General features: G+C 41.8%; 1 protein-coding gene across 3 annotated transcripts in view; it reads left to right on the plus strand.

Moving 5' to 3' along the window:
• tmem260 (transmembrane protein 260) overlaps positions 1–14,691 on the plus strand; it is a 30,544-nt gene that overhangs the window by 10,614 nt on the left and 5,239 nt on the right. For 2 of the 3 annotated variants that reach the window (XM_078225454.1, XM_078225456.1), the window contains 7 exons: positions 312–398; positions 1,968–2,082; positions 5,050–5,222; positions 7,262–7,433; positions 9,004–9,152; positions 11,738–11,914; positions 14,108–14,161. In XM_078225454.1, the coding sequence (XP_078081580.1) occupies positions 312–398; positions 1,968–2,082; positions 5,050–5,222; positions 7,262–7,433; positions 9,004–9,152; positions 11,738–11,914; positions 14,108–14,161 (927 nt within the window). The remainder of the gene's footprint in view (positions 1–311; positions 399–1,967; positions 2,083–5,049; positions 5,223–7,261; positions 7,434–9,003; positions 9,153–11,737; positions 11,915–14,107; positions 14,162–14,691) is intronic. The other variant, XM_078225455.1, reaches the window with a different exon arrangement.

Genomic DNA, 14,691 nt, shown 5'->3' on the forward strand with positions numbered 1-14,691 from the left:
TTTAAACAGAATACACTGGGAGGAAGGGATTAGACAGGGTAACACCACCCAGTGGTGTGTTGACCTTTTAAATTCAAAAACAAAGATAAATTCTATACTAATAGCAGGTGGCTTGTATTCTGACGGAGGCGGTATGGAGTGCATTCTGCTGATGATTGCCAGACAACGTATTTACATTAAAGGAGCTGTCTGAATTTAGGGAGCACATTGTGTATTGATTTACTGAGCGTATTAACTGGAGAGGAGGGGAAGGAATCTCAATGAGTTAATCATTTGCGGAGCTAATTGCTTTGCCTTTTTGTTCTCCGCAGTTTTCAGATGGCACAAATAAAGACTGAACTGTCAACAATCGGGGCAACCCTGGCACTTGCAGCCATCCCGCTGCAGGGTTTTAAAAGGTATAAACTAGAGCTCCCAACACATGCAGGTAATAAACTCTCTCTTGCCCAGCCCCCATGCCGCAAATGCATTCTCTCTCCCTCCAAATCCCCTTGCAACAAATGTACTCCACTCTAACGGGTAGATGATAGTTGCAGCTTAATTTCTTACCACCTGCATTTTGTGGTGGGATAGAATGGAAATCAGTTGGTGTGGGTGATAAATTGATCATTCTTTTTCTGCATTTTCAGGCCCTCCTATTCGTTCCCCATCTCCACCTGGCTTACTGGCTCTTTTGATGAAGATTCCAGCAAATGTGGCTGGTGGGGAGGGGCTGAGTCAGTTGAAACATGCATTACCTCTTCCCAGTCCTACAAACAACTGTAGCGCAGGCCCCTGAATTCTCACAGAGCACCAGTGATTAATACAACATGGTGCATGTTTACACTGCTGCAAGGGGCATACACAAAGGTGCCTGTGGATCCCAGAGCATGTCACTCCTAGCCTCCTGGCCTGTCAATTGGCTCTCTATATAAGGCTTCCTGTGCAACTCATACATTGGGTCGCACTGAACAACTAACAATCCGGTAAAGCTCAAAAGCAAAATACTGGAAATCTGAAATAAACATAAAATGCTGGAAATACTCCAAGTCTCTCACAGGGAGAAACAGGATTAATGTTTTCAGGTTCATAACCTTTTGTCAGAATTGGGAAATATGAGTGATATAACGAGTTTTTAAATAAATAAAGGAGGGGAGGGAGGTCTCTATAGATTGCAGGAGTGGTTAATTTACAAAAGGAATGGTGGTTTAGGAAAAGATAGATGGTAATGAGAAGATGGAATTAGAGAAAGTGTAAATAGTAATAGCAGAATCATTACCAGATGTTGCTGTCTGGAAAAAATGGCAGCAGAGGTTATGAGAGACTTCTGTTGAATCTTGAAAGCTGCAAAATGCTGAATTGAAAGATTGGGTACTCTTTCTCAAGCTTCCATTAAGTTTTGTTGAAGCACTGTAGAAGACAGAGGTCAGAGGAGGAGTGGAGCAGAGAATTAAAATGAAGGGTGACTGTAAGCTCTGGGTTATTCTTGTGGACTGAACAATAGTATTCCAAGTTGCATTTGGTCTCCCCAGTGTATGGGAGATCACATTGTGAGCAGCGAATACAGTATATCTAATTGAAAGAAGTGCAAATCAAATTGTTGTTTCACCTGGAAGGAGTATTTGGAACCTAAAACAGTGGGAATGGAAGAAGTAAAAGGGCAGGTGTTGGATCTTCTGTGCTTGAATGTGTGGGGAGTGAACAGGGCTGTCACTGAGGGAACAGCCCCTTCACAATGCTGAAGGTTGAAGGGTCGATGTGTTTGGTGGTGGTGTCTGAAGAACAGCAGTACTGTACACCTGGGAAATGGCAAGAGTGGGTTTGATTCCCTTGTCCCATAGGATCTCAGCAATCTGCAGTGCCTATGCCACTTTTTCCTCCCCACTCTGGGAAATGTAGCCTAAAAATGTAGTTGTGTCAGTAGGTTTGTGGCTGTTGCTATTGAAAGGGGGGTTATGTTGATGATTCTGTTTAATGTATATTTGCAGCAACTCCTCCCAGCGTTCGGTCTTGTGGCTCTTCATTGTGATGGTCTGCTCCTACTCCATGTTCTTCTCCTGGAGAGCAAACCTAGATCTCGGCAAACCCCTCTTTATTGGAGTGGTGAGTGTCCCATGAATTAATTGTTCTGATTTGATGATTATCAGTTTTTTTTTTATTCTTTCAATGAGCAATTCAATCCAATGAGCAGACATCTCCAGTAAATTACTGGGTTAAAGCATTATATTTTTGCACTTTGGCTTCACCCTTGGAACAGATGCAGCGATGACCCAATAAACGATCCGATGAACTGGAGAGTGTGACAGATATGCTTGTGGGAAGACAGCTGTGCTGCAGATCAGTCACAGGTCTGTCAATCAAAATGTGTGGATTCTAGCCCAGACTGAGGGAATGTAACTGTGACGCCCATGTGGGTTTTCCTTTATGGCACTGATATGTGCTGAAATTGCCTTGAGGTGATTACAAAGATTTGCACAGATGAGGAAGGCCACCATTCCTCTTGAAACCCGATTATGCTCCCTTTACTGTGTCCAACTGCTTCTTAAATAATTGTACTCCCCTACTCAGGTTGGAGGTATTTTCTCTGTGAAGAGGTTTCTGCTATTGCTAGTTTGTACTGGGTTCCCATGTCTTGCACAAGTGCTTGAAGTACTATTGTAACTCAGGATTAATCACAGTATGATGGAGATATGTTCCTTAGGCTCTCATGCCCTGCCAATATCATCTTTCAAAGCTGAAGGATCTGCATTTATCAAATGTTTCATCATAATTCAGCAATAGAAACTAGAAACAGGAGTAGGCCATTCAGCCCTTCGAGCCTACTCTGCCATTCATTTTGATCATGGCTGATCATCAAATTCAGTATCCTGATCCCCCCCACCTCCCCCCATATCCCTTGATCCTTTTAGCCCCGAGAGCTCCATCTAATTTCTTCTTGAAATCAGACAGCATTTTGGCCTCTTCTACTTTCTGTGGTAGCAGATTCCACACATTCAGCGCACTCTGGATGAAAAAAATTCTCCTCGCCTCACTCCCAAAATGTTTTCCCTTTACCCTCAAATTATGAACACTAGTTCCGGACTCCTCCACCATTGGGACATTCTTTCTAAATCTACCCTGTCTAACCCTGTTAGAATTTTATAAGTTTCTATGAGATCCCCCCTCAATCTTCTAAACTCCAGTGAATATAATCCTAACTGACTTAGTCTCTCCTCATATGACAGATCTGCCATCCCAGCAATCAGGCTGGTAAACCTTTGCTGCACTCCCTCCACAGCAGGGACAACCTTCCTCAGATAAGGACACCAAAACTGCACACAATACGCGAGATGTGGCTTCACCAACACCCTATAGTTGGTAAAGGATTGAACTAGAGCCAACCTTTACTTAAATAACTAACAGAAAATGCTGGAAAGACTCCGCGGGTCTGGTGGCAGCTGTGGAGGGATAAATAGAGTTAATGTTTTGAGTAAGTGTAACTCTTCAGTTGTTACTTAGTCTTACATTTATTTCAAGTTAAGTATTGCAAGCCTACGAGTCTGAACTTAAACACATTACAGTTTCAGTAAGTGTGTCTTTATATGTGCTAAAGTGAAACCCTAATTAATACCCTCCACCTGCATTTAATAAAAAAATTAATACTGCTCACGCTAAGAGTCATTCTCCGGATGCTTCGCTGCATCAGTCCCAGGACTCGGATGTTTACTTTAGTGACCAGACATGAATGTATTATCCAGTATTGCCTGCCTCAGGATAAATATGGACTCGCACAGATGGACAATAGAGCACAGCATTCAGCATTCTTTAATGACTGTGACGTAGAAAGTGTTGTAAAAATGTTTTGCTCCTGCCACAGTAGGCACTGTACTGATGAATAAAGTTAAGCCACAATTTTTGGGTCCGAGTTGAGAACACAGCATGTAACCAGTGCTGTTCCAAGCTGGCAGTGAAATATTGGCGCATAGTGCTAAGTTCTGTTCTCTGCCCTGTGGAATTATCTTGAGGATCTGGGTTACAAAAAAACACCGTTATGCCTACATGCTCTGGAGGAAAGGGAGGGGGATGTTGGGAATATCCAACAAAGTCTGCAAGTTTCTTTGAAGAGACTGTGCCGTTGTGTCACTGGCCTCTAATAGTGCATTTGATTATTAAGCATTTTGGGTGGGATTCTCCGGCCGCACTCGTCCCAAAACTGGAGAATCCTGCCCGAGGTCAATGGACCTGTGCGTGGTCCCCCCTGCCCACTACGATTCCTGTGGCGGGCAGGAGAATTTCCCCCCTCTATATTAAACTTCCTAGAAGAAACAGCAATACTTAATGATCACCTTCTGCGCTGTAACCTTTCTGATTCCTTTTGTGTTGCTGGACAAGGCTCTTTAACATCTACACAAACTCCAGCCACAGCAATGTGCAAATTGTTTAATTTAACAACAGTGGAAACTTGCATTTATATAGTACCTTCAATATCCCAGAAAAAATGGGTGCCCAGCCAATGATGATGTTTGGAGGGGTGATTTAAGAGCTTGATCCAAGAAGGGGATTTCTGGGACCTAGATAAAACACACCCACCATTGGGTGGGTACAGGAAGGGTAGGGCTGAACATAAGGTCAGAATCAGAGGGGGAGAATTCAGGATTGGTTTCGAGCAGATAGGGAGGTAGGGACCATTATCACAGTCACGTGGGATGCCAATTGTGACTGAGGTCTGGTTCAATGCCATAACAAGGGTGGAAACCCGATTGAAAGGATTCATACGTGGGATTGCATGAAAGAAGGGCATGGATTTGAGGGGCAATAATATGTTAATTTGGAGAGTAAAGGGAGATTGAAGTTGGGGTGATAATTCAATAGAACCTATCACTCCTCACTCTTAGAAACTTCTGGGTCTTGGCAACATTCCTCTCCACCCCTAGATTCATCACAATTGTGTTTCTGAGGACAGCTTCTGAATCATTTCATCAGACGACTGCACCAAATTAGACCTGATTTCAGCACTGCATCAACAGTGTTGATTGGTAACCAAGATTGAGATATCATTTACTTTTATTTCTATTCATTTTATTTCTGCAGGTTGAAAGGTTCTGGCTACAGAGTAATTTGGTAGTTTGCGTTCTGGCAGGCTGCGGTCTAGCTTCAGTCTGCTCTATTTTACGGAGAATAACGGGCAATAATGCACTGTGGGATTGGGCAGAGTGGCTCTCTGCCATCATCCTCATCGCTTTCCAAATCCATCAGAACTACAAGTAAGCAATAATTTTCAAATATCTGCCAATAGATGATGATGATTAATATCAGCTTGGTTCAATAGTAGCATTCTCACCTCTGGGTCAGAGTTTGTGGGTTTGAATCAACTCCAGAGACTAGAGCGCAAAATGCTGCTGAGTGCTGCAGTGTTGGAGGTGCCCTTCTTTCAGTTGAGATATTAAACTGAGGCCCTGTCTGCCCTTTCATACCCTCAGAAAAAAATGGCCCAGCAAAAGATCCTACAGCCACCATTTGAAGAAATTCTGCCGGTTTCTGCTCCCAACATTCATCTCTCAACTAACGCCACCAGAACTAATTGTTGCCATTATCTCATTGTTGTTTATGGGATCCTGCTGTGTGCAATATTCCTGCCAGGTTTTCAGATGAAAGAGGTGACTACACACTTATTTTGGGAGCACACGAAAGAATCAAATAATGCAATATGAATGCAAGTTTTTTCTTGTTTCTTTATTTTTTAGTGAGGAACCAGCACAGAGTCTAAGCTCATAGTAAAACACCAAGACAAGAATGGAGATAGTTGCAAGAGAAGATGGACAAACCAAGGTGCAGTTGTGACAGGCTGAAGTTTTAGTTTCAAAAGCCTATAGATTGTTGGAGGAGGGATAGATAGACTGAAAGAGAAGAGGTCAACCCACAGAAAGGAGTTAGGAGATGTTGAGAAGACTGGAGAGAGTTACCATGGAGAGGGATATTAGGTTGCGCATTACTATTTGCACTGAGCAAATACTTGTACCTTGGGAAGAATGTGTGTGAAGTTCAGGAAATTGTACCCAATTCCTGGGCTTTCAGTAATGTTGTATTTCATAAAATAAACCATTTCTTTATCAGAAAGAGATGTCATTTTAAAAACACATCCATCTGAAGAGCTGGCAGAGGCATAGTCATAGAATCCCTACAGTGCAGGAAGAGGCCATTCGGCCCATCAAGTCTACACTGATTCTTCATCAGAGCATCTTACTCACCCTACCCCATCCCATCCCCCGAACCTACATGCCTTGGGACACTAAGGCAATTTAGCATGGCCAATCCACTTAATGTGCACATCTTTGGACTGAGAGGAAAACGGAGCACCCGGTGGAAACCCATGTAGACATGGGGAGAATGTGCAAACTCCACACAGACAGTGACTCAAGGCTGGAATTGAACCCAGATCCCTGCCATCCCAAGTCTTGAGAAATTTATCAAAAACTAGGTACGTAACACTGATACTGGAGTGCTTAATCCTGAATGTCGGAACAGGAGATCATGGCAACAGTGCCAGTGTCTCTCACTCACTCATTCCGATAACTTTTTTGACTGGTGACTCTTGATTCTTCTGACTTGGAATTTGGACTTAACCTGTAACAAGGGGGAAAATCTTGAAACAATGAATAATAAACAGGTAAGTCTCATTGTGAAACAATATTCTGTTCATTTGTGTATTTCATATAATTGTTAGTTATCTTTGACTCACTAAATTAATATATTTCACCTTCTGAAGTAGGAGAACATGCATAGCAGTGTGTTGTAATGAATCTCGGGTCAAGTTAACATTTGATTATCTGCCATACAATAAAAGTTTTCAGATCACTGAATGCAAGCTGTGTTGAACCTGAAATTTGTAACTGGTTATTCATTGTCACGCTGTCAATGCCCTTTGCTTATTGCTGCACCATTTTACTGTCCACGTGCGCTCACTAAAGATTAATACAAAACAAGGCTGGGTCTGATTCCATTTGTAGAAATTCTTTGTGCAGCTGTTTATCAAGAGATAAACTTAATACAAACTAAAATATATTAGCCTGTGTCTAAAGTAGATTATTTTAAATCTTGTTACTGGTAAGTAAACACGAGCTAAGTTAACAGTTCAGTTTATCAACTGTGTAGGCATCTGGTCCTTGTGTTTTTGGAAAGTTCTTTATTTCTTTTATACTTTAAAGTTGGGTATTGGAAGTTGAATGTGAGACTTGTGATGTATAGAAAATACATACTGGATTTTCTGTTCTTAAACATGAACTAATTATTTCCAACTATTCAGGATCTGTGACCAGAGCAATAACAATGTTGTGGACAAGTTTGCCAGAAATATCTTGGGCAGCATGCCCTCTAATGCAACAATCCTGGTTCGAGGAGACCTCCCAGGAAACTCCCTGCGATACCTCCATTACTGTGAGGGAGAAAGGCCTGACCTCAGTCTAGTGGATCAGGAGGTAACGTAGGATATATGGCCATTCAGCCAATCTATGATTGTATTGATGTTCCTCCGTTCAACCTTCACCCATCTTTTCCAATCTAAATCTATCATCGGTGGATGCTTTTTGAGCTTCTCAATTTCTATACTATAATATTATATCATAATACTATCCCAGAGCCACAGCCTAGTGTGGAAGAGGAACAAAGGGGCTAGGCAGAGGGGTCTGAGGGGATAAGAAACATGATCGAGATCAAAAACAAAAAATGCTAGAAAGTCTCAGTAGGTCTGACGGCATCTGTGGAGAGAGAACAGAGCTAACATTTCAAGTCTGGGTGACTCTTCGTCAGAGCTCTGACAAAGCATCGTCCACACTTGAAACGTTGGCTCCATTCTTTCTCCATAGATGCTGTCAGACCTGCTGAGATTTTCCAACATTTTCTGTTTTTGTTTGAGATTCTAACTTCTGCTTACCATAGCATGGTGGCAGAGTGGTTAGCACTGCTGCCTCAGTACCAGAGGTCCGGGTTCAATTCCCAGCTTAGGTCACTGTCTGTGCGGAGTCTGCACGTTCTCCCCACATCTGCATGGTTTCCTCCCGGGTGCTCCGGTTTCCTCCCATAATCTGAAAGAGGTGCTGGTTAGGTGCCTTGGTCATACTAAATGCTCCCTCAGTGTACCCAAACAGGCGCTAGAGTGTGGCGACTCGGGGATTTTCACAGTAACTTCATTGCAGCATTAATGCAAGTCTCTTCCTGAGTAATAAATAAACTTTAACTTTTTCTGTAGTACTTTGCTTTTATGATCTAGATCAATCCTCCCAAACCAGCGGGGAGAACTGGGTGACCTATTCAGAAGCTTAAATAATTTCTAATCACATTTCCAAGTGTCTTCAGAAAGATATTATAAATTTAAATGTTAATCAGATCATTTCAGATTCAGTTTTTAACATCAGAGTTATTTGTGAGTCAGCAGTGACACACTATTTGTACTGTAACAGAACAAGGTGATATTCCTCTGGGCTCAATGAGGGCAGAATCATTGAGCTATAAACTGTTTGAATTCTTGACAAAACATTCATATAACTTACCGTAACGAGAAATTTAACTTCTTCAAATGTCTGGATTTAACAACTGGATATCAGGGGGATAAAAGATGTTTTAGTAAAATTGTCCAGACGTCGCCCTGCCTGCCTCCTCGATCTCTTGAATCCCTCTGCCCTTCCTCCTCTGACTCTTTGGGTGGGATGATCTGGAACTCAAGTCGGCCATGGGGAAGTAGGATGGGAAGAGCTAGGGTCATGGGAGGAGGGATGGAGAGAGCACGAATGTCTCTGAACTCTGTCCTCCGGAGGTGATTTGCTTCTATTGGGTGGATGTTTGATGTGGATCAGAGCTTGTGCTCATTGTATCATATCAAATATACAGGGGGCGGGGGCTGAATGATGAGAGTAAGCAGCGCGTGCCTTCCCTGGGATAAGGAAACCAAAGGCAATTAATGGTGTTTTCTGATTTTGTTTTAATTAAAAGCTGTTTCACAACTGGAGGGATCTCCGTAAAGAATGTAACCCAATGTCACTTCCTCTGCAGATGATGACATATGATTGGTATTTGCCAAAACTGGCCAAGCACTTGTCACATGTCCATTTCCCAGGACATCAGTGGAATCCCATCAACCAAGTGGATCGTGCTGGGGCTGTGACATTCAACCTACATGATTTACTCATTGCAAACAAAGAGTGAGTTTCCATACGATAACCCCAATTATTCAATGAAAGCAGAGTGAATTTTTATCTAATAACCCCAATATTGAGTTAGAACAAAGAGTGAGTTTCTAATAGACTCAGTTACTGTGTGAGAACAGTGCGAGTTTCCATATGATATCCCCAGTTAGTGCGAACAGAGAATGAGTTTTTATCTAATAGCTCCACTTGTTGAGTGGGAACAGTGAGTTTTTATATAACTCCTCCAATTAGTCGATACAAACAGATTGACTTGGTCATATCTTTGCAGGATTTGAAGACTGTGTGCTCCATAGAGTTCAAGTATCCAACTGAACTGGTTTATGTACATCTGCAAATGGCAACAAGAGTGTGTTAGTTTTACACTCACTTCTGTTCGACTTCCATATAACTTCTTGTTTTTAATGAATTTACAAATCAAACTTAACCACTGGTTTTCTATTCCTAAGAAGATACCTTCTTGACCTAAACTTCTTTAACTTGGGAAAGGACCTTGACCCATCTAGGCCTAAGTTTGCGGAAATGTTTTCTCCATCAAAGACTGATTTTAACCCTGACCTTCAATTGAATTTTCCATTTCCTCCAATTGGACTCTCAACTGGTTTCAGGCATGAATTGTACTGGAGTAACTATTGGTACTCTACTCATATCCTAAGTATCCGATTCATCAGACTTGTTTGATTCTTTCCAACTTTCTCCTCCTTTAGTGAATCTGAAGGTAAAACATGAAGCTTAACCTTTCTACTACCAAATACCTTAACTAAATATGTGTGAGGATCACACTTTCGCAACTTGTTCTGGTAGCCACTTCAGCCACTTATGATGATAATCTTTCGCCGCCTTCTAGTTCAACTTCAAACATCTTTCTCTGACTATACCTAGAACAGTTACATTTGGCCCACCCTGTCAGTACACTCTCCAAATGAGCTATTCACCTAGTTCCATTCTTCTGCCTTCTCCAGATAATCCTGCACATTCTTCTCTTCAGACAACAGTCTAATTCCCTTTCGAATGCCTAGATTGAACCTGCGTCCACCACGTTCTCCATGCAGTGAATTTAGACTTTAACCACTTGCTGCATGAAGGAGCTTTTTTTCCTATCACTTCTGCTTTCTTTGCAAATTACTTGAAATTTGTTACCTCTCATTCTTGAACCTTTCTGACGGCTTTCAGCAATCTCCAACAGCTTGGGATTGTAGTGCTGCTTAAGTTTACACAAAATGTTGTACACAATGGTTTATACAAATGGTCCAAAGATGTGCAGGTTAGGTGAATTGGCTATACTAAATACGTGGGGTTACGGGAATCGGGTGCCAGGGGTGGGGTGGTGCTACATGAAATGCTCTTTGAGAGTTGGTGCAGACTCGATGGGCCAAATGGCCTCCCTCTGCACTGTAGGGGTTCTATGTTTGACTCTGGCATGTCTTGACTTGCCAGGGCTGAGCAAATTCTTGTTTCATACACTCCTGATTCTGCATCAATAAGAAATATCACTCTTTTCCCTTTCCCCACTGCCTGATTAACAGCTAGATCATCATAATCTCTGATTTGATTAGCAGTGAAAAACATCTCTAGTCACTCCACATATGCACCAAAGGACATTCGGTCAGGGCTGTAATCTCCCAGTCACTCAATAATACCTGTTGACACATTTATCTTCAAAGGTCAGTCCACCCACATGTACAAAGATCCTTTTCTCTAAGACTGGACTTGTAAGCCTATTTCTCACCAAATAAAAAACCCTTCTGCTAGTTTGCTGGAAGCTTCTCCAACTCAGATTTGTTTGGCTTGAGAATTTGTAATTCTATCCTCATCCCCAGACTAGGTATCTTTACATGACAAAAAGAGACTATCACATGAAGTTCAAGTAGCCAACTGAATTGGTTTATTCTAGTTTTGGTTGATATACACAAATGGCCACAAGAGTGGTACTTATACTTTCTAGTGAATTTGACCAGTTCAGGCTGTCAATCCATTCCTTCAGATACATCTTTATCTGTCCAAACCCTGTCTCTTAGGAACTGTGCTTCAGTGAGATTTCATGAAATTAATTTCTCTGGTCATCGAGAGTAAAATTTGGGAGATGACCTGAGATGCATCTAGTTAATACTTTAGTCCCAAAGGTGAGAGAGCTCTGTGTACATGGTTCAACTCAGGGCCTTTCTAGTATTAAACGTAGACACTGGCTAGCATAACACCTCCTGAGACCAAAGTAAAAATCAGTTCAGATTGAGATGGAAATTTGCTGATCATAGAATCCCTACACTGCAGGAGGCGGCCATTTGGTCCATCGCATCAGCACTGACTCTCCAAAAGTGTGTCTTACCCCCTGCCCTATTCCCATAACTCCCACACGTTTATCCCACTAATCCCCCTAACCTACACACCTTTGGATTGTGGGAGGAAACCAGAATCTGCTCTGATCTTGAGAGTAGTGACACCAATGATTGGAAGAACATACAGAAACAGAGCTCCATAAAACTGCCCTTTACTCTAGATTTAAATAGAACTGAATGTGTGTGTTGAAGTGGTACCTTTTGAAGGACTGGAATGTTCTGGTTACTGAAACATGTGTTTTACAGTAGGGAGATCTTTGTGTGTATAGGACTGCATGAAGGCGACCCAAGCTGGATGCACAGTTACTCTCTCTGGCCATGGGGTGTGTGTGAGAAGCTGGTCCATTCTACCAGTCAATTCAACCCAGAAAGCTGGATCCACCATACCAAGAACATGTACAACTGGACAGAAGAGTATGGCAGGTGGGTAACAAATGCAGGGGGCTGGGAGGATGGGTGTCATGATGCTCAGGACTGGGACAGAGTTGGACATCATGATGTGGGCGGCTGGAAACAGGGTTTGTTCTATATATTGCTACTTCAATAACATAAGCAAGATTTTCAACCCAAGGTTTAGACAAATAACTTTGTTTTAGAGGGTATTTGAAGTAAAATAAAACACAAGTAAAACAGATTACATAAATTCTTGCCACATCTTTTGCTGCAAGATTCCTCAGTGTTTCTACTATTAATCAGGTTACAGTGCATCTCCTTGTCTCACTGTAACTATTGATTTGAACTATCAGGTTTATATTTGACTGTTCAGGGATTTATCAGCGCAACAGCTTTCTCAAGAATTCTCTTCATGAATGCTGTTGAACAACCTTTGCACCACAGGACATCCTCCCAACATTCTGCAGTGACATTATTCATACTAGGAGACAGTCACCTTCAAACAAATAAACATCTTTATACAAAAGCATGATACTGCAGGAAAACCTGAAACAATACAAAATGCTGGAAATACTCAGCAGATCTGGCAGCATTGCTGCAAAGAATAGCAAAGTTAACATTACAGATTATAGATGGGGATTTCCTCTCGAGGCTATGTATTTGCTCAGACTTGAGCAAAATACAAAGACTCAAAATAGTGTACTGATGTTGAAGATGTGACTTTACTTAACCAAATGATCGAATGGGAGAATGATATGAGGAAGCCTTGCACGCAAGGTATAGAATGCAGGCAGCCGGATATCAGTCTGAAGAACAATGCTCGTGAAGGCAATTATACATTCCTAAAATCATATTGCCCACCTTTCCGGTGGGCATTATCCATTAATACAAATCAGTCAATAATCATCCTGTCACCAACTCAAGCCAATAACAATACATATCATGACCTAACGGGATTTCATTTGTTATTAAATGACAGATGTTACCTCCCTTCTGTTGCCCAGCAATATGGGACGCTGGACAATGAAATGGGAGAATGATTCCCACCGAGTTGAACCCATGACTCTCGTCCAACCCCGAGAAATTCTTTGTCTGCTCACCACCTGTGTTATCTCGGAGTCGTATGACCCTATTCATAAGGCTAGCATTGGTAGCCACCTTGTTCCCAACCACTGCTGATAGTATTACTGCTTTCAATAGATTTATTGTCTCTTACCTCTCCAACCAGGGCCTGCTGTATTTTGTCACAACTGAAGTTTCACAAAATGTAACCAAAAGCAAAACACATCCATCTTGTAAATTCAAAATACATGTTTTAAATGAGAAATATTTGTTAATCATACAGAGCTGACTTCTATGGCAACAGCCTGGCTGGCTTGTTCCCATAGTACAAGATCCTTCATTCTAAAGTTAGTGTTGTGTTAAGTGTTCCTAAATGTATGGTTGTGTGTTAATTAGCCCCCCTACATCACAGATCAACAATCTTTTGTCAGACATTGGTTCTGAAGAAAAGGTCACTCAGATTCTTTCAATTTGTCCAGGGCCCAGATTTTTGTTTTCAAGTGCTTTTCCAGTAGTGCTCATTCTCAACTTCAGCAGGGTCTCAAAGCGAGCTTATGGTCAAAGCCATCATTGGCTACTGTCCAACAGAACACCAGGTCTGTATCTTTTATATACAACTCAGAAGAAAAGCCACTGAGCCCATCAAGTCTGTATCAGCTCTTCCAAAAAGCAACCCAGTTAGTCCCACTCCCTGCTATTTACACACTTCCCTGCAATATTTTCTCCTTATATTTATCCAATTAATCAAGGGCAATTAGGGATGGGCAATAAATGTTAGCCTAGCCAGCAATGCTCTCATATGGGCATTTATTTATGTAAATAACTTTTAAAATTCACAGATATCCAGAATGTGATCATACTACTTGTCTTCCCATCAGATGACAAGTTTATTTTTTGGCTTTCTTTGACAGAACAACTTCATCGTCTATAGATTGTTTTTTAAGAAGGTGGAACATATCCATTGCCCTCACCAAATATAAATGTTCGTCACTCCATCCTGCATGTTCCAGTTCGATCACTTTCACATTGGTCTCTTGTTATAAACAATATATCTTAGAGCTGTTTCTGTTATCATTTGGAGATCCTAATCTGTTTCTCTATCAGGCATTGCTGGTGTTAAGGTGAGGGGCTGGAGTTTGAACAGATGTTTCTCTCTCACAGGTTTGATCAAGCTTCTTGGGAAGCTGTAGCAAATGAAGAAATGTGGCAAGCAAGGTAACTCAGCACCTCCCAGAACTATTGTCAATGCTGTCTTCATCTTCAGTTTCACAAAGGAATGTTAATAGATGTTAATAGTTGCCCTCACCTTCTCTGCCTCTCTCATCCCTTTGTCTCTCTCCATACTTCTTACATCCCTCCCGTGTTTTCTGCTCTTACGCTCTGTCTTCCTCTCTTCTTCCCACTACATCCATCCCTTCCATGTCCCTCCTTGCTCTGTGCTCTCCTCTCGCACCCTGCTTGTTCCCCTCTGTCTCCCTTGGATTAGGAAGACAAACGGTAATGTCTTAATTAAATGGGAGTATAAGAATATGAAAGTGCTGCTGCAGTTATAAGGAGTTTTTGCATACCATGTGGTATCCTTGTTGATGGATATATTTGCCTTTAGAGGGAATGTGGCAGAAGTTCACCAATTGAAAAGCAGGACCTCTAGGGTTGTAATCTCAGGATTACTCCCTGTGCCACATGCTGGTGAGGCTAGGAATGGGAAGATAGTAGTTAAATATGTGGCTAAAGAGCTGGTATAG

Source organism: Mustelus asterias, chromosome 12, assembly GCF_964213995.1.
Source record: "Mustelus asterias chromosome 12, sMusAst1.hap1.1, whole genome shotgun sequence".
In the NCBI taxonomy this organism is placed as follows: domain Eukaryota; kingdom Metazoa; phylum Chordata; class Chondrichthyes; order Carcharhiniformes; family Triakidae; genus Mustelus; species Mustelus asterias.